Raw genomic sequence first — 27484 nt, forward strand, 5'->3', positions numbered from 1 at the left:
GTGCTACACATTTGCCACCACTTTGTGATGTATAAAAAGGTACATATGGGTTTAGTGCTATGAGATCTGATTCTTGGTCCTCACTGTTGCAGAATTCCTTATAGTGAGTCCATAACGACAGTTTTAGAAAAGAATGAGGATTTAAAATGGTGTCTACTGCCCTTAGGTATCATATATTTCTGAGGCATTAAATTGACCAAAATTTCTAAATGTCCAAACCTTGTAATCAGCTTGGCATGCAGACAACACAGATGAGAAGGAATATTAAGAGCTAATTTTATAACATCAATCTGTCTGTCATCAGCATACAAATGAAATTTAGGCCAACATTGACAGATCAGATTATTAAAGAGAACGAGGTACAGATTAAAAATCAGGACCTTGAGGAGAGAAACTTGTGTGATACCTGCAGAGAAATTTTTGTGGAACTGATCAAGCCACAGGAGGTAAGACAATCTCATCTGTATAGAATTAAGTTGAACCAAGAAATAACACTTCAAAGCACCTCTTAAAAAGAACTGAATATCTACTTATGTCAAAGATAGCTATTAAAGGTTGGAGGCTAACTAGAAAAAATTCTGCTTAGATTCTCAAGGAACTGCTGGTGGCTGTAATGATGAAAGCTTGGTAATGTATTGTGATCTGAAGCCAAACTAATCCTAAAAGAGCAAGGGCCTATCCGAAGGCAAATAGAACAACTATCAGTTCAAGAGAATTAGTAGGAAAAAAACAAGATTCTCAAATAAATTATCTAATTATAAGAGAAAAGTTAAAATTAATTTTAGGGTCCTTTACAAATTTTTAAGGTGACTAACATGAGTATGAATAAGTTTTCCTGAAGCAAAGTTAGGATATTAACAGATCACATAAAATCATAGAATCATTTAGATTGCAAAAGACCTCTAATATCATTGGGTCCAATCATTAATGTACCAGTGGCAAATCCAACACTAAACCATGTCCCTAAGTGCCACATCTATACATCTTTAAATATGTCAGGGATACTGACTTAACCACTTCCCTTGCTAGCCCATGCCAATGCCTGGCAATCCTCTCTGTGAAGAAATTTTTTTCTAATGTCCAATCTAAACCTCTCCTTATGCAATTTGAGCCCATTTCCTCTGGCCCTGTCACTTGTTACTTGGGGAAAGAGATGGGATCTCACCACACTATTTAAACAATACATTTTAAAACAATACATCACTGAGAGTTTAAAACAATACATTACTGCACTGCCCTTCTTTTCCTGGTGCTAACAATGGCAATGGGTTCAGGATCTCATAAGGAAGATTCTCTGGGTCAAATCCACAGCTATAGTGTGATCCTTAACTGCAAGACTTTGGGTTAAAGCCAGCAGACAAAGTGAGTGATGTGGTTACTAACTGAAGCTAGACTCTCCAGAAAAGAGGAACAAAGAAAGTCCTTTCAGGCAGTTGTAGAGAACAATAAGGACAGTTACTCCCTAGTACTGCTGGACTCATGATTTTTGATCTACCAGATTGATAACGGTTTCTCTGAGAAGGTTTGACAGTGAATATTTCCTTAAGTTAGAAACACTGTTTAGTTTAACCATCAGCTTGAGTACAAGGTATAAGGGAAATCATGAAGAGTAATTAGGACATGATCACTTGCTATTTTGAAGAAAAAAGTACCAAATCCTAGCCAGAAAAATGGAGAGCATCTGAGAGCAAGTTACTTTATTACTAAGAAAATCAAAGCAATTTGTCACAGGTGCTAGAAAGCACTCCCAGGTTACCTTCAAGTTTTACAACAGTAGCAGAGGAATCAATCAATCCATGTTAGTGTATGTACAAAAGTGAAAGTATTTTCCCATGCTATAATTAGTATAATGCCTGATAAATATCCAGTGGTTACACATTGATAATAGATAACAAAGGGCTGATTATTGAACCCTGGAATGCCTCAAGTTTGACTCCACATGGATGATTAAAAGTTGTGTGTAGGGTGTTAAATCCATTAGAAGCATTCAAGTGTGATACAAGTAATTACCAGACATGTTTCAGGAGTAGAACACAAAATTTCACGGTGTGTAATATCAAATATTGCAGTAAACTTACAGAGAAAGGAAAAAAAAGGAAAACCCTTGGCACAGTTTGTCAGCAGACCATTTTTCATTTTTTATCTGCTAGGAGGAACTTCAAGGCAGACTTGAAATATTCTTCACCAGCTTTGGTCCAATTGAGCAAAACCAGAACAAGTGCCTCATGCATGAGAATTTAGGCAAAAGTTAGAGAAATTGAAATTGATTTGTCAAACAAACAAGCGAAAAAAAAAAACCACACAAAAAATTCCTACACCAAACCCAAAAACAACAGGAGGAAACAAAACAAAAAGCCAGGACCAAACCCGAATCAACAGAGAAGGGGGAAAACTGTCATCTCATAATGTGATTGGTAATAGGCAGTGCAGGGTCAGAGAGATGACTACATCAGACAGTATGGAATACTGAAGAAGGGTACCTGGAATATTTTTCTTTTCAGTATTGGGTACATAAGTAGAAATAGACATGGAGAATCAGACATCTCAATGAAGTTTAATTCAATACTTTACAGTTGTAGATGACATTACATGTTTATGGACAATTGTCTAGGTGCTTTCATCAAGGAGGATCAATGAGGCACTCATCTATTATATTATGGATTTTTATGATGGCCTTTTATATGATGAACTCTGTGATGGCCTTTAAGAGTATTTGCTTTTGAAGCTATAATTCTATCCTCATTTTCCTTCTGAATACCTGGAGCTTCCTTCTCAAAGAAAAGTTTCAACCACAATCACATTTACTGTTGTTGAAGTTGAATAATTCTGGAAAAAAAATAGCTTAATAGGAGTAGAGGGATGAAATTACATAAATTCTGTTTCTGTAGCCAAATTGATTTCCAAGAAAACATAATGAAGGGAAAATTCTGGATTCTGGGCACGTTTGCATCATGTTTACATTCTGGGTATCTTCTGTATCCACAATTCTGACATAGCCCTGAAAGCAGGCCACAGTCCAAGACTGTTTCACATTTCAAGAATGGGACATACCTGCGTTTCTACAGACAGTCATAATCTACTTTAGTTACTGGTTCCATAATTCTTGTGTTCTGTTTGTGGTTCATTTCAGCCTAAAATGTGCCTGGAGCTCTGCTTGCAGCCTGGTGCTGCAAGGCTCACCATCCTGGAGGGTGAGATACAGGTAACTCAGTCCCCTCACAGAGCAAAAATATGAGAAATTTCTCTCCCCTTCATAATACACATAGATGTTTTTAAACTTTTTTTTTTTCCCTTGTACTAATGCCAGTGCAAATATTTCAGGGCACATCCCTCACACACAACAAAATTATGACTTTCTGTGCCTGATTTTCCCCCTGTGCTGAGGACATCAGCACAAAATAAATACACAGTGCCTACCCAGTTGTCCTGGATCATCCAGGGCCCATCCAAACCTAAAAGCCTTAGGTCTGTCACAGGAAACTGAGGTTGCTAGGCATTCTCCAATCATTCTCAAATGGCTAAGTCAGAGATGTCTAGTATCTACACACTGCATTCCATCATGTTTTAGAAGGGAGAAAAGAGAAATTTTCCAATGTTCATCTCACCTCCATTAAGAAAGTGCTTCTTTTCTATTAATGCTGAAGCTATCTTGGTATTCATTGTATATAGGATCATGATAGAGCTCTGTGTTTATGGACCTGCCTTAAACCAGAGTTCAGGATAGATACGTAGAATATGAATGATAGAGAAAATTTTTCTTAAATGAAGGAAAATAAACCTTACTAGTACAAATAAAACTTTTTCTATTATGCTAGGGTCAGCTTACAGGATAAGATGCGTTGGGAATTATCATAGTGCTGTTAGCATGCAAACCTGTAAGGATTTTTTTTTTGTTAAATAGCCTTGGGTGACAGCACCCTATCCTGCTGCCTGGCCAAGATTTCAAAGAAAGTATGGAAGAATCAAACAGAACTCGAATGTTTCCTGTGATATAGGGAAAAAAAAAAAAGCTGTGATTAGTGTAATTAATTAATGGACATTTGTAATCCATTCTTGCAATACCATAGGAAAAGACATCTCAAGGTCCTTCCCTGTTCAATGTATTGTATTAATTTGCATAACATTGCTCATTGTGCTGGATAATACAGTTTTTCCTAAAGCTGGTTAATAAGGATCCCAGCCTCTCAAGAAAGGTGATGAAGCTTTTTTATTGCCCTCAATGGATTAAGACAAAAAATGAGAAAAATTCTTATTCTTATTATTCATGTCCCTTGTCTACATGTACTTGGATTATGGTACAGCACGTTGACCTCAGAGAACATCAGGAGTGGGTCCTGATGGAAGGTGGAGCTGACAGCAAAACCACTGATGAGAGGTGCAGGTTCAGCCATAGCCCACTGATCACCAGACAGCTTGCAGTGATGTGACAGGTCTGAGAACAAGCTGGGAAGTCAAGTCAGCAAGGCAAGGTCAGGACTGGCATGGTGCAAGGCCAAGAACATCATAACAACAGCACAGCACAGACATGAACCATGAGCAGGGGCCTGGGTTTCAGCACAGCCCCTGGGACAACAGGTGAAGTGTGTCCTGGGAGGTCCTGCTTTTCACACCTTCTGTCTTATGGCAGAGGTGTTTTCACAGCAGTCAAAAAGACATGCAGTTCTGGCAGAAGAGAAGTGACCTTGAGCACAGGAAACCAAGCCTCTGGAAAGTGTTGGGAGGAAAAAGGTCACAGAGGAGGTTTGTAGAAAAACACAGTTATAAATTCAGCAGAATAATCAAAGCCTGTTGGCAAAATTAGGGCTCTGACACCTGTTAAGAAAATAGAGCTTTTATAAAAGTGCCCTTTCTAATTGCCAGTCACTTTAGCTTTGATTTTTTAATTGTTTATATGTAATATACTACAATATTAGCATATATCTTCTTTGGTCCACAAAGTTTCTATTGAACTCAACAGGAATTGCTTGCAGAGGTCAGTAATTGAAAAAAAAAAGTTTTTCAGAATTATAAAATGTGCAATATAGAGCCTTATCTACCTTCCCGGAGGTGATATGTCTTGTCAACTCTAAATAACTTCACAGAGAACATTGTACCTCACAGGAGGTCATTGTCTAAGAAAATTAGGCTTTTGGTCACTGACCTGCTTCATGATTCAGTTTCACAGACTGAGTTTCTCTTTGTGGCAGAAAGAACTTTGTAATACTGTTTGATATTAGTCCATTTTACAAATCTCATTGTTTTTCAATATGATAAATACAATGCTTAACAAGGGAACTTTTCCACAGAAAATCAATTTTCTGCAATATTATTTTGTTCCTGTATAGAACAATAAAAACCTGAAAAAATGCTTCTTATTATCATTGAATTGACTATGGTATGCTTTATAGCTAGGATTTCTCAGTGTGCCAACTAATTAGCTTCACAAATTACTAAAAAATTCAACTGTTTCCAATTGATTGTTAAGAATGTATAAAATAGTTTCTGCGTCATCTAAAAATGAAATATGACCTTTTAAATGTTTAAACTTTACCTCCCTTTTTTGTGAGTCATGATACTCAGGTTTATGTTCCATATTATATTCCTGTTGAAGCAGCATTCACACACTTAAGATAAGCCCAATGCTTAAAAACACGTTCAATTTGATTGTAAAGTATGTATTCAGATTATAATAAGTGTTTCATATAAGCACAGAGATTAAGTCTCTTAACTGGCAAATGGGGAGCCTGTCCACCCCAGAGATTAGGGTATTTCACTTTTTCTGTTCTGAGCCAGAATACCACAGTAATTTCAATTCCTAAATGAGGCAGTTTAAATACACCCCTGAGTCAATTACACAAAGCCAACACTTCAAAGTCAGGGCAAGTGGCTGTAGAAATGTTTCCTCCCTCCTCTCCCCAGCACACACACACACAGAAGCCCGTGTATGACCTTGAACACACACAAACCTGCTCCAAAGCCATCAAAGCCAGCTGAAACTCTTCTGCTTACTTCAGCTGGTTTTGGATCTTACATTTGCATTTGTAAAACAGCTCAGCTCAGTTCTGAAATCTAATAGGTCACATCTGTGCAAATTCTGAGACAAGCATACAACAATTAAAAAAAGAAGTCTTGCAGCTTTCTAAGCCATGAGGATAGACTGCCAAGTTTTACCTTGTCCAGTTCCCAAGTTTATGCTCAAATGTACCCACTACAGCACAGTCCTATTACAGTCATTGGTAGTGGAAGGCACTTCAGCACTTTCAGGACTGCAGCTCCCTTTAGAAGAAATCACTGGCTCGTAGCACATATTGAAGGCATTTGCTCAAGAAATCATTTACCTTTGCCTCTGACCCATTCCCAGTTGAATGTCTTGTAGGCTTCAAAACTTGAGGTGATGTCAATTCCACAGCTCCCCAAGACAGTATGATCAAGGCTTCGTTGTGTCTACAGCTAAGAAGTTTTCCTTAGGAACTCCTACTTCAGTCTGAGCACCTTTTTCCAATCTCTGGCAGAAAAGAGCAGGAAAGTACTTTCTCTTCCTGGCAACCTCTTATACATGAGAAAACTGTTGTCATGTTTCCTCTCAGGTTTTCTTTTTTCTCAATTGAATATCCCAGTTGTTACAGTTTTTCTCATAGTCATGTTTTCTGGATCTTTTATTGTCTTTGTTGCTCTCTTCTGTGCTCTCTCCAATTTTTTTGCCTTTTCATCAAGCATTGTGTCTTGAACGTTGCCCTGATGCTTGGTTTCAGTAGAGGATTAAACTATCAAAATATTCTCTATACATATATATGTTTCTACTTTCATTAGACTTGCAAAGGAAGGGGAATATTTCATGTCTCACATTTCTTGGGCCACTAAGCAGAATAGAAGATAGTAAGATCAAACATCAGATCACAAATTTTGTCAACAATATATAGCCAAATGCCAGCTATAGATGTAGGTCTACTTGGGCATCATAAGATTCCAGTAATCCAGTTCATGCTGCTGTTGCTTGTCTTTCAAGAGTTAATTTCTTCTGCATATCCTCCAGATATTTTGCATATTCCTATCTGTTGGATTTTGCACATCTTTCAGTCAAATGAGTTTGAAATCTGTGTAATTAGCTATTTTTCATGTTAGTCTTGAATTAAAATACCTACTACCTTGTGACACAGAAGAGAAGGTGGGAAGAAATAGATCTTTTCTTAGCTCTAAGTTTTTAAAATATGTTACAGGAAATGAATGCAAAAATGATGTGGCTTTCATATGTTGCAGAGTTGACTCATAAGCTGAAGAAAATTGGCAAACAATATTTTAGTGACCTGTTAATCTAATGAGATTCCAAAGAGGAACTGCAGAGATGAAAGATTATCTGGAAAGAGAAGCAATTGTGGTTGATAGTGAATACAAAATGAAATACAGTATGTTGCTGTAACTTCATAGCTTGAGTCATAAATATATACACATTCTGTTTGTGTGTGCATGAGCTTTCCACACAATTCCCTTGGGAGTTAGTGAAGAATTTGCTTTTCCAAAATAAAGCTTTGGTATTTTTATGTACTGTCTTTTTTTTCATGAAGCAACCTCCTTTCATTTACCCAAAAGAAAAAACAAACAGTTAAAATGATTATTCTAGCTCTCTGTGTATAAGGCATGGTGTGAATTTGTGAAAGGACCCAAAGGTAAAAGAAAACATGTTGGAGTCACACAATAGCTGGAGGCCTCTTCCTTTCATTAATATGATGACTTGTCACAGAAAGCAGTGCTTACATTACATGCATTTATGGCTATGTTTGATAAGTTGCCTCACAGACACAGAAGCAACATATCCAGAAAGACCTTCACAAAACCTTAATGTGACCTTTTCAGGTTCTGGCAGCAATTTCACAGGAAATCTCTGAACATGAGTACAGACAAAGAAACAGACTGTGTGCTGACTACACTAGGACATACTCACATAAATTCTTATATAAATTCTGTGAAACAATACACAGAATTGGCAAACAAACAGGTTGCTGCTGCCGTTTGCATTTCAGATTTCAAAAGCACCATTTCATTGTATACATGGTAGCATTAGAACCAGATTATTCATGGACTTAAATATGTAAAGATAGGACTATCTACATGTATGACATTACATAGACAACTCTGTGAATGCTTAGAATCTCAGTTATATGAACAGTGATGTTTACTGTATATCTAGGTTTCCCGTCTCAATTCAAAGGAACAAAAATACTATGTAAGCAATTTAATTTCAAGAGAAAAACAAGATTTAATGGCAGACTATTTTTGAAGCATTCATGAAATCTAATGTTGCAGCTTGTTTTTTAGTCTTTACATTTTTGTCTAAAGTAATTTTTATAAAGTTGATTAAAGGACTACATCAATTGATTTTTAAATCAGAAATTAAGTGTTTTGAGAAAAATACTGTTCTCACAAACACCTGTTTTCCATGATTTGATGGAACATTCATTCATATAATTTTTCTATTTTTTCTAATTAACTTCTAATGCTATTACAAACATAAATTAATATTAACCAATAATTTAATTGGTATTCATTTATCAAAAACTCTTAAATATTTATTCCTCATATCCAAGACCATTTTCCCTCATGTTCTTATCCCATTCTTCACTTTTGCAATCACCTTTCATATACACCACATTTACTACAGGCTTGAGCAAAACTTATATTAACATCATGCAGGTAGTGCTGGATTGGTCCTTCATCGTGAAGCAGTTCACATACATCACTGTTAAATGAGGATAAGATATTTGAAAACGTGTTAATTTGCTGGGGGAGGTACATAAACATGCTGAACACAGAAATCACAAAGATGTTTTAGGAAAGTTTACAGAACTTTTAATTAAAGTGCCATCTGCTGTGTACAGACATAAGAGAATTTCTTGGACAGAATATGCACAGAGGCATTATGCAACAAGCTCTGCTTCTTCCTGACACCCGTCACAAGTAGTGCAGTGTTTCTTTTCCTCAGAGCTGCTCCAGGCCATGCTCTTTCTTGAGTTGCATTGCCCTCCTTGTATCCCTAGCTGTACTCTGTCAATAAGGCCTCCCTTTCCTGCCACAGTTCTCACTTAACACTATGAGTAGCACAAGGGCAGCTGCATCAATAATACTTTTTCCTCAAATGTAAGCATTCATTTTTTTTTAATAGGTACTTCCATGGAACTGTCTCTACTCAAACCATTTCATGTCAGCAGTGAAACTTTACATGAGTTTCACATGATTTCACTCATGGAAAAACTACAGTATCCAGGTAGAAAGTAGAGCAGCATGGTCTTTCTTCCCATCTACTGACTTCTGCTAGGACTTGTACCAGCATTTCTCCCAGTAAATGTACATTTCCTGATGACATTGAACAGTAATGACTGACAATTAAGTGAGACAATGTTAACATGAACTTTGATTAACAAAGAAACATTTTTTGCAACTACTAGAAAATATTAATTGCCTATTGATATTGCCAATAAATAAATAAGGTGGGGTGTCTTTTCCTGGATGTTCAGCACAAGTTGTACTAACAATCTTGTATAGGTACTCTGGACTTCAAGTGACTTAGGAACTGAAGCATTTGAGAAACATCAAGACAAATAATTCTAGATCATGGAAATGACAAGGTTGGAATGTATTATCAGTCATTTTTCTTTTAGAAATTGGTGAGGAGGGGCTGATGAGGTAGAAGAATTGCATTACATGTACAGAGGGGCCTTTAAAGCATGTTTTGATAGAGAGGCGTGTTTCAATGATTTTCATTATTATTTGCAATCAAGTTGGAATTGATTGCTAATTCTGCAAATTGTTGCAAAAAGCTATTAAATTAACATAAATCTGTTTACAGTATTTGCTCTACTCTGGGTTTAATCATGAAACATAATTTATATTATTAATAGAAATTATAGTAATACTATAAAGGTCATTTATTTGAATGTACATTTTTTTAAAGGTCATCAGGATTAAAGTTCAAGAATTATCTGCTCTGATTATCAAGTACAGCAGCATAGTATCTTGCTGTCTAGAATATGTGACCACTGATCCTTACTTTTGAATTTTAATTCATTGATGTTTTGTGATTCTAAGATGGAAATACCTGTGATTTCACATGGAACTTGAGCATATTAATACCTTTGACTATATGAGGAAATCTGCTGAAATCACTGGCATATGAAGTTATAGACATATTTAAATGTTATGCTGATCCATGGTCTCAGAGAAGTAATGGATTACGGCATTTTTGAATTTGATTTCCTATACTAAAAATCTGAATTTTACTCACAGAAAGTTATTCCAGAGTTAAAATTAATGAAATGAAAAACAGCAAAGACTTTGAAGACAGTAATTTCAGTTAAAGTGGAATTAATTCTGTTTAAAATCCATTCATTTTGATTTTTTTTATAGTCAACTGATTTAAAAACTGGAAATTTGTGAAACATAGAAAAATGGAACTGTCAAATATTTGACATTTTAAAGTGATTGAATTAATATTTTTCTGAAGATTTTTTTTTAAATCTCATCAAAGTAGTAGTACTAGTATTCTTATAATTCTTCCACAGAAATCTACAGGAAATTACAGTTTGCATTGTACTACGTATTAGGATTAATTAAGATACCATTGAAAATGAAGGATGGTTTAATTCAACTAATGTTGCAATCATTTTAATTAGTTTTAACATTAGATGGCCTGAAAGATAAAAAGATATTAGACATTAAAACACAAGAAAAGTTATAGCTGAGGTCACTGTTTCTGTATTTCTGACCTTGAGTGAGTGTTTCATTCCTCTATTTTTCCAGAAGTGCTAGCATGTTTGCATATTTGTTTCTAGCATATAACCTTTAGAATGAGTTACTCTTTAAAGCATTTTCTAGTGCTATTTTCATACGCACCCGCTGTAAAACTAGATATTTTACTCATCGAAAGCATAGGGCAAGAAAGAGCAATAAAAATTTTCTGAGTTAAGTTAAAAGTGGTTTTCTGTTCCTATAAAAGAACTCCTCTGTACATTTTCTTTAAAATGTCATGACTTCAAAGTTTGATAGCTGACAGGACTGAAGGGTTAGAAGCAAGGTCTGTGAGTCCAATTGCAAAGCTGAGGATTTTTCCCTTTACAAGTTATTGCCTCTAGCCCTGCAGGACTAGTAGGTATTGGACTTAAAAGCAGTGACATTTTTAAATACAGAGTAGATGCTACTGGCTTGGGATTAAAACTTGACCATTCTAAGGGTCAGGAGGTATAATTTTATAGAGAAAAAGGCAATGCTGTGAAGAAAAGTAGCAAATATTTTTGTAAGTTCTTAACAGTTAAGCTCGTGCACAGAATAAAAAGTGTGAAGCCATCGATAGTGTAAATCTAAAAGTAGACCTTATGAAATATATTGAAATCAAACAAGATACAATAACAAATATCCCTACTGGAGCATCTGTTAATTAATTCTTATATTCTTAAGTAATTCTTAATAATTCTATTAAGATATTTATATATATATATATATATATATATATATATATATATATATATATATAAACACACACACACAAATACATATCTTAATAGAATAATACATTTCAGGATGTGAATGTACTTGTAAAATCCCAAGTCTACACTATAAATTTAAGTACATAAGATATCCTCTCTCATATGAGATAAAACATTAATTCAAAGTAATAAAGATTAAATTCTGTTCAGTGTCCACTTATGTGGTGCCAAGAAATTAAATTTGTAAGTTTAGGATGTCGTAGCACCTCACTTTATATTGAGATACAGCTAAGATACTGCTGTCTCAGCACTATGTTTTGGGTTTAATATGCCTATAGAATCATAGAATTAGTAAGGTTGGAAAAGACCTCTAAAATCATCAGGTTCAATTATCAAGCCATCACTGCCAAGTCCACCACTATACCATGTCCCTAAATGCCACATCTACAAGTCTTTTAAGTAACTCCAGGAAGGGTGAGTCCACCACTTCATTGGGCATCCTATTGCATTGCTTGACTAGCCTAATCTTTCCTAATGTCAAATCTGAACCTCCCCTGGTGCAACTTCACACCATTTCCTCTCATCCTGTCACTTGTTACTGGGGAAAAGAAACTGACTCCTTCTTTACTACATCCTTTTTCAGGGGGTTGTAGAGACCAGCTCCTTTTTCCAGGCTAAACAACCACAGCTTCCTCAACCACTCCTCACAACACTTGTGCTCCAGACTCTTCACCAGCCTTGTTGCCCTTCTCTGGACTCATTCCATCACCTCAATGTCCTTCTGGTACATTATCATTCAGTTCTGAGGGGCCCAAAACTGAATGCAGGATTTGATGTGAGCCTCACTAGTGCCAAGCACAGAGGGACAATCACTTCTCTGGCCCTGCTGGCCACACAATTGCTCATATAGGCCAGGATGCCATTGGCCTTCTTGGCCATCTAGACACTCTGCTGGCTCCTGTTCAGCTGCTGTCAAGCAGCAGCCCCAGATCCCTTTCTGCTAAGCAGCTTTCCAGACACTCTACCCCAAGCTAGTAGCACTGCTTTGTTGTAACTGAGGTGCAGGACTTGGAACTTTGCCTTGTTGAACCTCATGCTGTCATTCTCAGCCCATCGATTCAGTCTGTCAAGATCTCTCTGTACAGCCTTCCCACCCTCCAGCAGATCAACACTCCCACCCAAATTAGTGTCATCTGTGAGCTAATTGAGTTCAATTCCCTCATCCAGAACACTGATAAAGACTTTAAATAGGATCAGCCCCAATACTGAGAACTGAGAAACTCCACTAGTGACCATCTGCAAACAGGGTTTGACTCCATTGACCGCCACTCTCTGGGCCCACCCATTCAGTTTTTATGTAACGAGAAGTCCATATATCCAAGCCATAAGCAGTTAATTTCTTGAAGCCAATCCTGTGGGAGACATTGCCAAAGGCTTTACTAATGTCTGGGAAAACTGCATCTGTAGCCTTTCCCTTATCCACTAGGCAGGTCACAGATTGGCTAGGCAGGACCTGATTTTTCTAAACCCACGATGGCTGGGCCTCATCCCCTGGTTGCCCTGTACCTGCTGTGTGATGGCCCTCAGGATGATCAGCTCCATGACCTTTCCCAGCATCAAGGCCAGGCTAACAGGCCTGTGGATCTCTGTACCCTCCTTCTGGTCTACCTTGTAGCTGGAAGTCACATTTGCCAACTTCCAGTCAGTTGACACTGCCCTGGTTAGCCAGGAGTGCTGGTAAATAATTGGTGATAAAATATTGGTATAAATTGGTGATAAATATATTGGTGATAAATATATTAGTGAACACTTTCAGTGCTCCCTCAGTTCCCTTTAGTAGATTCTGTCTGTTGCTGATGTGTTTTTTAGTTGTCTTTTACAACATTAGCCAGATTAAGTTCTACTTGGGCTTTGCCCCTTCTAATTTTCTCCTTGTATAACCTTCTGGCATCCTTGTAGTCTTCCTGAGTTGCCCACCCCTTCTTTCAAAGGCAATATACCCCTTCTTTTAGCCTGAGTTTCAGCCAAAGCTCTCTGTTCAAACAGAGCAGTCTTTTCCTCCAGTTTGTCTTTTGGCATATGGTAATGGCCTGCTCCTTCATCTTTAAGATTTCCTTCTTGAGGAATGTCTGGTGTTCCTGGACTCCTTTTCCTTTCAGGACTTCAGTGACACTTCCAAGCTAGATGAACCATTGTCCTTGCTGTTGTTCAGGTCTACTTACAGAGCCTCACACTATTAGGCCAGGGCACCTGAAAATTCAGAGAAAATGTGCCTGCTGTTCCAGACATTAAGTGTGTTCTGCCAGGACAAAAGTGGACAGGGAATCCTCCATATTGTGCATTCTCTCTGCCTGTCAGGCCTGTCACAGGGAAAGCAGAGTGAAATTCCAGTGGTGTCTCTCTCTCTTTCATGCTCTGTCAAAGGAGCATGAAAGTAACCAAAGGAGTTCCTCTACCTGGGTGCCCCTCCCCAGGGTGTGCTCACTCCTCCCTTCTGCAGAGCACACCCTGCAGCTGACTTCTGAGTGTCAGCATGTTCCCTGGAGCACTGTGGGCAGCTGCATCAGTCATGCTGGGTGCAGAGCTTAGAGAGGCTGTAGCTTTCTGCCAGGTGGATGCCACTGCTTCCTGGTTGAGCTTGCAGGGTTTTTGTGCTCTTCCTGCATACCCTGCACCAATTGCCATGCCGTGCCCTGACTGGTAGTGCTCCCTGAGGGATTCTTTTTTTATTGGGGGGCTTGTTCACTGTTGCTTCTGGCCCTGCCCAGGTCTTGTCAGCCACTACCACACAAGCTGCAGGCTTCTGTCAGCTCTCTTAGCTTCCCTGATATTGCCCTGATATTTTGGGAAACCCCATTTTACACTGTGCCAGAGAGCACCACTGCCATTTGTGCCAGCAGTGGATATGCTCCCCTCAACGACATACATGCAATGTGAAACGAGCAGCAAACTGAAATACAATTCATTTGAAAGCAAATCATTTAAATCAGGAATAATAATTTAAGCATAAGCTGGGCTGAACAGGCAAAAGATTAGTCTGGCCCCAGCATCCTGCCTGCTACAGAGCCTAGAAGAATACTTAATAGCAAGGTAACAAATGCCTAGAAGAGTACTTAATAGCAAGGTACTTATTTAGTAGCTATTCCCTCGGTATGCATCCTAAATTCCGACACATTTGGGATGTACAGTCAGGTTTTTTATCTTTGTGTGCTGTAGCCTTATAAGATTTTTTTTGTTTGTGAGTTTATCTAATTGCTCTTTCAGTCCACATAATCTTCTGTCATGTATAAGCTCCTGTGGTGACAGCTTCCATCATTTAACTATGCCCTGTGAGAAAAAAAATTGCCTCCTATTGTTTGTTTTAAATACACAACCTAATAACTTCATTTAATGCCTTTAGATCATGTATTACAAGGAATAACAGTAATTTCTGGTTCACTTTTACCATGGCACTCTTACAAATATTATCAGAGCTCCCTCAACCACCTCCTACCCAGACTGGAGGGACTTACCTTATAGAAGCTGTCCCATGTTCTCCAGAGATCCCTCTAGTTCCACTAGATCTGTTAGAGTTAGGAAGAGATCAGAACTGCATACTGCATTCAAAATGTGGGCATACTGCAGACTTTTTTAGAGTGGCGTAGTCATTTTTTTGCTATTTCCAAACCCCTGCTGAAAATGAATATAACTGAAGAACACATCATGCACTTGACATGCTCCAGCATCTTTGAATTAAAATATACACATGAGTTTTCTCCAATGCATAGTCAATAGAAAGATGTTTGCTTATATGTAATTTTCAATATCATTTAGCTGTCTGAGAGATCAAAATATAGTGCCAGGTTCTAATGTGAGTTATACTGAGGATATTCCATTGAAGTTGACAGGTCCAATCAATATACAGCATGCACAGAGATGAGATGGATTCATGACATTTCCTGAATACTACATGCACAGACAATAATTGCAACTGCTCTCATTATGTAATTTCTAGGAGATATATTCTAGCTAATACGTTTCATGTACTATGTAGTCTGTGTGTAATTCAGATCAAGTAGTGTAATCCAAATTAATTGTATTCTTTTTTATTGAACTTTTAAAACATCAAGAGTGTGAGAACATAACAGAATGTAAATTACTTCAAAATGCAAAAAGGGTCTCTAGCAGTTTCTCTTTACAATATTATGTCTGACTGAAGGGAGAGGCATTTCAGATTTGGAGTTTCCAGCTAAAGCATGCCACATCTGTGACATACCACAGACAGACAGACGTGATGAGATATGCCTTTCACGCCAATGAGAACAAAAAGCTGCAACATTAACTGAATAATTTTATTGTATATGTTTTAGATACATGTATTTTCAATATCCTAAGTGATACAGTTTGATAAATATCAAAAGTGCTTCAAGCATCTCTACCTCTGTGAAAGTGGAAGGAAATAGGTATAGCACTGTATTTGGTTGTATTTATTTTTAAGGTAGAAGAAATTTACCTTCAGATTTTGGTTTTGGCCTTCAGTCCTAGAGCTGATCTCCGCCTTATGTTGAGATTTAATATGACACTGTCTGTTTCAAGGCTTTCTGTTGAAAGCTACATAATCATTAGTGCACTAACACTGATTATTGTAGGACACTTTTTCAGTTCTTTTCTATTATATCTGAAGGCTGAAGCCTATACCAGCTTTGTCAGTGGATAGAAGATAACCTCATTGTTACAACTCTTGTATCTGTAGATTACTGGTGCTACTTCCCATCAGGAAGACACACACAAACAAAAATTTCTGAGGAGATGAAAGTGGATAGGCTAGTAATCTTTACTCATTTGTTCAGGCACTTTCTTGGCACCTACTTAAGGCACATACTCCCCAACACCTCCTCTCTTCCCTTTTTTTAGACTGCGAAAAAAAAGCACTTGTCCAATCTCTTAAACAATTTATTCAGTTTTTAATGCCAGCAGTCACATTTGTCTAAACATTCTAGCTGGCATGTGACTAGCTGAAATGGATTTACCAGGCGAGTAAGAGGACTTAAATTCTGTAGTATTCAGTGCAGTAAATTTTTCTGAGACTTCCAGATATATTGTTATTACAAATGCAAATTATCTGTTGCATTGTGAATGCATCAAACATATTGTACATGTGCAGATTAAATTTGAAGCATGTCCACAGAATCCACCTGTAGGCCTTGAGGACCACAGTGGCCTCCTCTGCAACATGTGCCCTTTTACTATTGAGTGGCCACAATCCCAAGTACATAAAGCTTGCTGTTCAGACGTGGCACAGTGCAGACCATCACTCTTTCCAGAGCATCTGTTTTCATGTTTTGTGCAGTGTGATGCACGTATCCTTCTTTCATGCACTCCTAGCCAAAACCTCAGTGAAACACTTAGGATATTATCTCCAGAGATTATCATCATCAGCTGGCTTTTTTTTAGGCAACACTACCATTACACAGGTGTGAAGAGGTATTAAAAACATTGGTTAGCTGTAATTTACCTTTCTGGGCAGTTGGTTTGTACATACAAACACTCAGGAAGATTCAGATGAGCAGTACCTCACATGGCTGGAGTCCAAAGAGGGTACTTTGAGTTTGGAAGCTAAGCAGACACATTAATAAGTCCCAAGGTAATAAACCTGACCAAAAGACAAGAACATCAGTGCTAAGATTAACTTAGAAGAGGCTAAAAAATTCACTAAGGAGGTGTCTCTTGCATTTTCTTTTTCTTTTAACAAGAGAACCTCCATTTCCTAAATCTGTACTTGACTTTGTTTAACGACAAAAACGACATATTACTTTATAGTGATATAGAAGTTAGGTCTGTGAATTAGAGAGTTTTCAATATACATCTTACATCTACCAGCTTAGCAACATCTGGATTATTTACTTTCAGTTTTTAACCAGATCATAGAATCTCTGAAAAAGCTTTGTGTTTAGCTGTGTTGCATTTAATTTGCTCAGAGCTGGGCATATACAACGTCAGCACATCTCAACTGCTCACTCAGATTTGTTGCATTGCCCCATTTTAATTGTTTGAGTTATTATATGAGATACAGAGATACCCACTACTCAATCCTTAATGTGCTTTGCCAGACCTCCTCTCCAATCATTGTACAACTCTGGAGAATCTTAAATCCAGAGGATATTTTGTGGTTTATATTCAGCTGTTTTGACCAACAACTCTTTTTTCTAAAATGCTCAGAAGAACCTTAGCATCAACTCTCATCAAGGTACTTAAGCACATTATCTCTCTGTCAGTCTTGACTGTGGCTTTTATTAACAGTGAATTGGCTGATGCTTAGAACATGGACAGCACATGTATGAAGCCCTGTACTGTAAGATTTTTGTCTGGTAGTTCAATGGTTAGAAAGCTCACCCAAGATGGGAGAGACTCAAGGTGGGGGTCTCATCATTGCAAGATTCAAGGCCATTTCGAGAGGAGTGAATCTCTGTGCTGCAAGAATGAAATTTCCATGCTATAAGAATGAAATCATTAGGCTGTAGGGCATTTTGGAGTAAGGAAGCTTCTATTCACCAGTAATCTTATTCTTTCCTATTATAACTAAATATTGACTATCTGAAAGGGAAAGAACTGCTCTGTTTTACATTCTGTAATTAAGGTTATTGCAGAAGAGAAAATACCTAACCAAAATGTAAAGCATCAATCCTTACAACCCCTTGTCACTGGCTTATTATGATGTGTCTGATCTCAGTCAAGAGCCAAGAGCAATCTATATGCCTTTTTCCCACTGAGATATTTGTATCAAATGTGTTTTTAATGTGCAGCCTGATAACCAGTAAAAGATTTGGTGCAGATTCAGCCAGGATGCATGCTGACTCACCAAAGAGAGAATAGGGAGATAAGGATTACTCTTATTGAAGCAGCTGTTAATTGGCCAGTCAGGTACAAAAGATAACATCTCATCTAAAAAAGAGACATCTCTAAGAAAAAGAATACTCATTTTAATTAAAAGGGGTGGTCAGATAATCTCCCAAATAAGAAAGAAATCAATGCATTTGAAGAAAAACAGATTAGATCTGTTTAGGCTTCCGGGAAGGACTTACAAAAAAGGATTGGTTATAAAAAGCAAGTGTCTTACACAAGAAAAAGGACATAACCTGAGGCCTAACATATAGAGAAGATAGAACTCTTTGTAAACTGAATTTTTAAGAAATGTTGCAGCCTAACAGCTGGATAAAAGGGGAGACATAATCTCCATGTCAGTAGAGCAAATGTCAGTTTTATTTTATTTCTTTTTTTTTTTTTTTTGTTGCAAACATTTGTAACTATGTCCTATTTTTTGATTTGTTGTTTGTTTTATCTCAATCTGGCTTGAGTTAAGTTTGTTTTCAAAGTGTAAGGAGACAGAAAAAGGTCTTCTTTCTTTAAAATTGTACACTAGGGCAATAATTTATCTCCAATTGCCATAGCCCACAGCATGTTCTTCAAAGAACCCATGGATAACAGTTGTTGGATATGCAGTAGGATTGTGTAAGAGCAGCAGGTGGTATCACAAGATACAGGGGAGGAGATGCTGACAACTATGAGTGTTCTTAGTCATACAGCTAAGATATGAAGGAACAAATATGAAATCTGAGGATCTTCAGAGAACATGGAATACTGAAATTCGAATGCTTAATCTGTAGAGTAACATTGAATGTGGCAGGAACTGGAATGAAGATGCCAAACCCTGTCTTCTTGCACTATGGCTACAAAGTCCATGCTTTGCTTTACCTTCTGGCCCGATGCATAATTCTACTTCAACAAGAAGGTGTGAAAGTACTCTTACTCCAGAGTATGCTGTAGTTTGGGGTTAGGTCGTTTCTGCAAGTCCTTATCCTTTCAACACCCCTCAGAAACAGCATGAAATTGAACTCACATATTCTCAGAACCATTGAGCTGCAAGATAAGAGGGAGACTCTCCAGTTAGGTCCGAGGTGAACCTAACTCGAGATTTTGAAAGGTAGTGTGTAAACATCTAGCACCAAAGAAGAGCTCTCTCTCACATGCATCACGACAGCAATGAGCATCATTACAGCGTCTGACCACTTAACATGTTTGCGTCTGCCATTCTTATTATGTGTCTTAACATTTTCCCTACATTATGGTCAGTATCTCTGAACTCTGATCCAAAGCATTCTTTGAGGAGGTTGGACATGTCATGGTTTTAATTTTGTCTGCACATATAATGTAGGATAGCATAGGATGTTGTGGCAGCAACACTAACAGAAGCCCAATCTCTTATCTTTCCCTCAGTTGTTTCACACCTATTCCTCTCCCTGCTTGTAGTGCTGGCCTTGAAACTTGAACTAATGATACTGTGCTTTATTGCTTGTCTTTTGGAAGAAACATTAAAAATAGATACCAAGTTTTGACATTCTTAATTTCCAGGATAAACTTCCGAGCCCCTAACCTTTCCCAGCCTCTGGCCATAGGCAATTTACAAGGTTCCTTTCTGCTAGGAGTCCATGTGAATAATAGTACAGTATGAAAGATTTTTTTGGTTGATCAATTGGAAAGCACCACATGACAATTTTTCCTTGGTTCACCATAAAGCTATATACATATCTGTAGGCTAAACAAAAGAACATGAAAGATTTTACTGATTTTGTAAGGACTGTGTTGCATTAAAAGTGTAGAAACTGGGAGGAAAATAAACCCTTTTACTTTCCAGGTAGTCCTCAGAGATCAAAGGGGTTCAGTACAGCTAGACTTAATTTCTGATTATAACCAATTCAGTTCTCTAAGTCTGATTGAATTCAATGAGATCTCAGATGTACCAGTACTGTGGGTATCATTCTCAATTGCAGATTTATCAATTTTGTGGTTTACCAGTTCAACACTATAAATCTGGTCCAGGTCAATACGAACTTCTATGAACACAGATTCACAAATAATGTGGTTTACTTGTAAAACACTAAGTCTGATCATGAAGCTTAATAGGAACTTTCATGAACACAGATTCACAAATAGTATGGTTTGTCAATTTGACACAATAAGTCTGTTTTAGTTTGATTAGAACTCTGCTTCACATAGTTTCTAAGAACTCAACAAGATTTCCTAGACAAGATAGGAAGATTCAAGATAACCTGGGAGGGAAGTGGGGCCTCTTGTCTGCACCAGTCATTCTGGGGGTTCATGAGGAACCCCCAGAGGAGGTTCATAGTTCTCAAAAATTCTAAATAGACGCCAACATCCTTGGCCATTGTGTACACAGTACTTCAATTGTACTTTCTCTGAGACCATCTGCAGAGTCAGACAGAGATAAAGCTATGGAAAGTGATTGGTTTCCTTCCAAATTTTTGATGCACCAATACTCATACTCATCTTCTTAGGAGATTTTCTCTATAATTTTGAGAAGGGGAGGAAATGGTCTTGTTCAAATGCAATCCACTGGGCTTATTAGGATGCAGAAATAGAGTGAAGGACTGTTGTTTATCCAATATTGTTTAAAAACATGAATGAATCCCATAACTCAAATAATGATAATTCTGTGCAGCAGCAGTAGTACAGAGGACCACTAATCAAGAACTATGCAGTAGGAGGCAGGAAACTTCTAGTATTTGCTTCATCCTGGTTTTGTAATTTAATTTATTTAAAATTTCTTTTCATTTTACGCATTGATACACTTGCAGTATGCTATTAGAAGGGCAACTATTGATTACAGCACACTTCAAACATACTGTGTGCTAGATCACGCCCTAAACTGAATGGACAGGGAAATATAGGAATTAATAAGATATTACCACAAACATTTATACTCACTTCCATAATTCTCCTTTTGATGAATCATTTATCTATTGCAGCTAAACAGATAACCAAGGCAATTTTTGATCCTTCCCATGGAACTTTCTTTAAGTTGTACATTATTAGAAAGTTAATCTAACAATATATGCTTATAACTACAGTGTCTCTGTTACAAATCCTACTTTTTACAGTTTAATACCTCTAGTTTAAATCATATTAAAATAAAACTTGGTTTTCAGCCCAGATGCATGTTTGTTTTACAAAACAATTATTTATATAGGATTTACTTTTAATATAAAGAGCAGTGAGAAAATTAAATTTTCAAAGATTTTTGTTTTCTTTGACAAAAAAGATGTTCACAAGTATGTCTTTGAGGAAAATTAAACAATTCAATGTCTGAATTAGAAAAGTGGCCTTAGTCTTTGGGAAAATGAACTTCCTATAGTATTCTGGTTGGAAATCCAATTGCAAGATATTCATCTCCCAGTTTGTTTTTCTGACACCAGAGAAATGCAGACATCCTTTTTGGGACTTTTGCAGTATTTTAGACATGTAGTCTTAAGGCAGTTGGTTTTTTCAGTTTTATTTTTTTTCATTTCCACAATTTCATGGTTTTTGGTTGGTTTTTTTTTTTTTTTTTAGTTCTGTGAGGGGAAAGAAAGCCCTAAGTCATAATGACCTAACATTAATCATATTAACAATTTCAGGGTAAACAATACTTTTTAAAATTGCCGTTTTATGGGTGACATTATTAAGGAAAGTGTGTTCATATCTACAAATTCTTTGTCTTATTTTTTAATCTTTTTCCTTTATATTACTTTTTTACTTTAGGAAAGACTGTGGCAATAAACCAGATGTTGCCATATAGTGGTGGTAGGAATAGGACTGATCACAGAAGAAATTGTGCATGCTAGGAGTTCGGTCATGTCTCAGAGGTAGGAACATGCACAAGTGAAAGGCAACTCCTGCAACTGAGCCTTCTCTATGGCTTCTCTGGGATTTTAGATCCAGGTGTAAAGAAGCAAGCAGGTGTGGGAAGGACTTCATCTTCACTAATGTGCCAGCTTAGAACATCTGAACAGGCACAGTGATATTTATAACCTGTTATTCATAAGGGCCACAAGCTTTTTTCTTGACTTTTGCTGGCTAAAAAATTCTGATGTTTGCATTTTCCATGTACTTCTTATCATTATATATCATTCTTTACTGAGAATGAAGTTGGAATACCAAACTCTGTCCCAAAGGAAAAACAGCATCTAGTTGAACAGAAAAATAAAATTATAGAAATGTACACACACAAGAATTAAGAAGAATTAAAATCATTTCAGCAGAAATAATATTATAATTTCTTAAATTCTGTGTAGTTTACTTTCTACAAAGCTGTAATTAAATAAGTAAATAACAGCTTCTTGCTGCTAAGTAATACAACAAAAAGCTTTCTTATCCTAATTTAGCCAGTTACCAATTAGTAAAGAAATTACTAGAGTACACTACTATCGTAGATGTATAGCAAGATGTTAACTCTTTGTTTATGATTATCAAAACCCAGGCAACTACTTGGATCACTAGTTGCTAGTCTGGGGAAAAGGGTTTGCTTAGGTGTTGTTAGCTCCTTTGTCTCACAGAATCTCCATAAAAAAGTTAAAATCTTTCATTTGAAAAATATTTCTTCAAAATACACTAATAAAGTAGATAGTGTATGGTATGAGGTGAAGTCCTTTATTAAGTGAGTGTGTCTGATAACAAAGTCAAAACTGATTTTTTATATATCAGGAAGTTAAAGTAAACAAACCAATGCAATTAGTAAAATATGTATATTATTAATTGTATAAAAAAATAGTAAGTTGTTAATAACCATGCCATGAGACCAAGGCAAATACTACAAAATAAAGGAAACAGTTTCTAGAATATAAAACGTGGCCTGATTGTCATTGTCAGATAAACAATTGTGTCGTCAGAGAAATTTTTGTTTTAGAAAGATGGTCCTGTCTTAAAACAACATTTTCCTTTTGATATCTGAAATAGTAATATCGGTTTTTTTCAGTACTGAGCATAGTTATGCAATATTGTGTAATACGTTATGTGAGTAAAACTCACTTTTTTTTCCTTCCGTATAATACACCTTTAAAATAATTTTCTGTATAGGATTTGGCCATCGTTTTTGTTGCAGAGAACTAGGAAGCTCTCCTTAAACTCTGAAAAGGTACTGAAAAGACACTCCCATATTCCACTAGCTGCGAGACTCCTTGGAGAAGGGCACACTTACAGATAAGCATTGGAGCTGAGGGTGTTCTTGGTCGATATGCCATATTAGCCATAAATCCTTAGGCTCAAATTACATCCTATTTAGAATTTTTCCCCCTATTTCCCTGATTCTTCTGCTTTTTTTCCCTGCCTCAACTGCAGGATGACACAAGATCTGCAATGGTGAATCTATGCTTCTTGGGAATTCCTTTGCTTCTATCATGGGACTGCTGCCAGGTTGATTAAATCATCTGTAACTCAGTAGAGGAGTACAAAAATTGCCAATAATGGGCATGAACCTACATCTATATTTGCTAGATATTTTCAATTCAATAATTTCCCTAGATAAAAATAGAACATGTGTTAATAGTACCTGTCACTCCTTTATAGCTTTCTGCATAACAAGAAAGATCCACAGGAATAATAGGTGCCCTTTTGCATATTCATATGATAACCCTAAATGTTAGACACATAGTCAAAGAAAATCACACTGAAAAGGAATGGAGCTTCTAAGTGTGAGATAGATTCTGGTTAGACCAGAAGAGTTGCATTACAAGAGGGATAGATCATAGATGGAGTGCTTCATAAACAAGTGTTGCATTGAGATGTACTGAATGCAATATATCCATTTTTATTCCATATTTCCATTCTTTATTTACTTATACCTAAAACCAAATCATTACTTTATGTCAACAAGTCAAAATTACCAGCACCTCTGAGGGAATTAGTAATCATGCTTTTGCTGTTCTGCTGGCGTAAGCCTCATGCAACAAATTGCAGTTATGCTTTTCTTCTGGTCCTTCTCATTGCTCAGTCTCTTTCATGGACTTAGTGTAACATTCTGTGCAGCTTCTATTAGCTGTAATTTCAACAGACTACAAATATATTTATTAATGAGGCTTTTTTTTTCTTTTTAGCTGCACTGATTAGAAGAGAGGAAAGGAACTTATTTAATGAATTTTGATCTGCAACATATAAAAACATAATGCTGTTCAGCAAGAAATTGAAGTGTATCACTGAAAAACATGAACAATAAAATGCAAAAAGTGTCCATATTAGACTGACTTGGCTCCTGACATGATATCTTATTTGGGAGTCCAATTAGACTGCTTTGTTCATTTCAGACTGCTTTTGGAAATTCTACAAAATTTTCAGTAGTATTGAAAATTTTTGCAAAATATATATTGAATTGTGGTTCAGTTACTCTATGACTGGAAATTTCTATTTGTGCAAGTGACTTGAAGAACTGAATGAACCAGTGTAAATCTGCTGGTCTGCCCATGATTTATAGTACTTTAAATATAATTATGATTTTAACAGATGCTTTGTTTTAAATGAAACTGGTGTCTGTGATTTTATAATTTGAACTTCTTTAACTCTTATGCATTGGACACCATCTGCAAGGATTTAGTGCTAACTGGATGTATTGTGCATCCAATGCTTTTCAGCATAGGGTGAATTCAATTTATTAAATCTTATTCTCAGGATGAATAATACTACCCTTTTGTTTTTAAATATGTCAATTTCTCTTAAGCTATCAATCCTTAGTATTTAATCAGAAAAGATAAATGCATCTCATTTGGCCTTAACTGTGTGCCACAATAAGAGAGGAGACAAGAAAGCTAATAAAATAAATTGTTTAAGTTATCCAGAAGATAATGCTTTTGAGTTTAAAATATGTAACTCTATTTTTCAAAGTGGATGTTGATTTAGGCTGTGGCTCTCTGAAAAACACAATTTGCAAGGGAAAGCTAATAAACTGCTTTAGTGGCTTGAAGAATTGGTGATTTTCTCTCAATTGTTTCCCTCAGTCACTGCTTGTTTTGTTTATTACAGGATTCTGTTTCGAAGACAATAGTGTGTAAGGGTTACATCTGGTGTGTTCAAAAACTAGTGGCACAAAATGCTGAGATGGCCTGGGGTGAACTGCACTCTGAGAGCAGGCTTTGGGATAACAAATTGCCTTTGCATGAGGGCCCTGGCATATAGAATGACTTACAGAGGTGTGTTGTCAAGGCAGAAGAGGTGAAACAAGGGTGGTCACGGGGACTGGAAATTTTTATTCTCCCTCCTGCTTTCTTCGACCTTCATTTTTCTTTTTTTTTTTTAAGTCATTTAGTGACCTGAGGTGAAATGGACAGGAATTGACAGCACGCATGCTGTTGCTGGCAGCAGAGTCACTGCAGTTGCTCCTTGGACATGAAAGAAGGGGAAAAAAGATGAAAGAAACCCAGTTGTTCTCTAAATATAACACATGTAAAGATAATATGTTTGCTTCAGTTGAAACCAACCCCTTTTTCCTGTAGAAAATATTTCCCCCTCCCCACCGCAGTTCAGGAAAGAGGAGAGATGATTTTCTGTCTCTCCCTCTCCTTCTCCTTGCTTGCACAAAGAAAACGTGGGTTGATACCATTTTTATTGTTCTGCTGGGGTGGGTTTCAGACCTCACATTAGCATATTGAATGTCTAATTGAATTCGGGGGCTGTGTTAATCATCGTGTTTTGTTTAGGGGTGGTTGGTGAAAGGTGCCACCGACTGAGTGCTTTGGCTTGGGGTTAGCTTGGTGCTGCCACCCCAAGAAAAAGACTCGAGAAGGGGGAGGGAGCCGGGGAAAGGCGAGTTGGCTGAGTGATGTCTGGAGGGCGAACTCGTGTGTCTCTTTGGTGATGTGTGCTGCTGTACTGAAATCCACCCCTCTGCTGGAGCTAAGGCAAGAGTTGGAGGCATCTGATGCTGCCGTTTCCAGGGTGAAATTTCTAAGGCTGCTAGCTAAAAACAACAACCAAAAAAAAAAAAATCCCAAATCCTCAGCAAAAATAGCAGTCAGAACAGAAGATCCGGCATCTCCCGGTCCAACTGGCATAACCCAGGCAGACGTTTGAGAACCACATGCTTTTAACCTAGCCACACACACGGGGGGGGGGGTGGGGTGGGGGGGGCGGGGAGTGGAGAAAGAAAGGGACCAAAAAAGACACCGCAACTACAGAACATCACATTTCTCACAAAAGGCCAGAAACAGAGCCGGTAGGAAAAGGAGAAAAAAAAAAAAAAAAAAAAAAGAGAGAGAGAGGGAGAGAGAGAGAGAGAGAAACAAAGCCTCCCCCTCTTCCCCCGATGAGTTTTTCGCAGTGCTCTGGTGAGGCTCGGAGGTGGCTGGCAGCGCAGGGGGCGGCTGCTGCCGCGGCTGGCGGGGCTCCGCGCAGCAGCGGCCGGGCGCTCAGCACCGCCGCCCGGACAGCTCCGCGCCCGCGCCCGCCCTGCCCCACAACAAGTCCCCGCCGCCGGCCGCCAACTCCGCGGCGCGCTCCTCGCCGTCCCGCTGCTTTGTCTCCTCGCGGAACCGGCCGACAGGCGTAATTACCCCCGTTTCCCCCACCCCCTCCTCTCTCTCTCCTTTGCAGGAACGACTCTTTGGGAACCTGGTCCACCCAGGGATGTAAAACTGTGCTTACCGATGCATCCCATACGAAATGCTTATGTGATCGTCTCTCTACCTTCGCCATTTTGGCTCAGCAACCTAGAGAAATAGTAAGTAACAAAGAGGGGGGGAAAAATCCAGTTTTAATGGAAAAGGGAATGCGGGGGGGACTGCGGGGGGGAGGGGGGAGCTGGTCCAGCTTTCCTCTCAGGTATATTGCAGACGTTGCATTGAGGAATTGTTTAATATTGCAGGTAGTCAAATGTTAGTCTCCTGGTGTCTTCAGTGTCTCAGATAAACGAATTCCAGATTCTGTGATACAACTAAATCCTAGTGAAATTTGCATGCTCTCGAACTCTATAAATTTTTTAGAGAAAGCCTTGTAATTGTGGTGCAAATGTGTAGAAAACTTTTGTATTGAACGATTAAGGGAACGTACAGGTCTCTATTATTGCTCTTGGTAGGAAAACCCTAGATACTGTAGTTAAACAGATTGCAGATCTGCATTGGACATTTTCAGCACAGATTTTCTATGTAGTCTGTTGATATGATGTAAGAAAAATAATCAAGCTTTCACGAGAAAAAGGGGACATTAAGTGTATGAGCAGACACTCCCAATATTAT

The 27484-nt window shown here is 37.7% G+C and overlaps 1 protein-coding gene and 1 long non-coding RNA gene across 15 annotated transcripts in view; one reads left to right on the forward strand and one right to left on the reverse strand.

Moving 5' to 3' along the window:
* Nucleotides 1-27484, forward strand: part of ADGRB3 (adhesion G protein-coupled receptor B3) — a 448324-nt gene that overhangs the window by 324398 nt on the left and 96442 nt on the right. For all 14 annotated transcript variants that reach the window (XR_013181240.1, XM_077174780.1, XM_077174786.1 and 11 more), the window contains one exon: nucleotides 26844-26970. Coding sequence is in view for 13 of the 14 variants with exons in the window: in XM_077174780.1 (XP_077030895.1) it covers nucleotides 26844-26970 (127 nt within the window). In the remaining variant the exon portion in view is untranslated. The remainder of the gene's footprint in view (nucleotides 1-26843; nucleotides 26971-27484) is intronic.
* Nucleotides 1683-26846, reverse strand: LOC143693510 (uncharacterized). The gene is made up of 4 exons (XR_013181247.1): nucleotides 25441-26846; nucleotides 16948-17085; nucleotides 14966-15125; nucleotides 1683-7333 (listed from the first exon to the last, which is right to left on the reverse strand). It is a non-coding gene; the product is annotated as an uncharacterized LOC143693510 (long non-coding RNA).

The sequence above is a fragment of the Agelaius phoeniceus genome, chromosome 3 (assembly GCF_051311805.1).
Source record: "Agelaius phoeniceus isolate bAgePho1 chromosome 3, bAgePho1.hap1, whole genome shotgun sequence".
Classification (NCBI taxonomy): Eukaryota; Metazoa; Chordata; class Aves; order Passeriformes; family Icteridae; genus Agelaius; species Agelaius phoeniceus.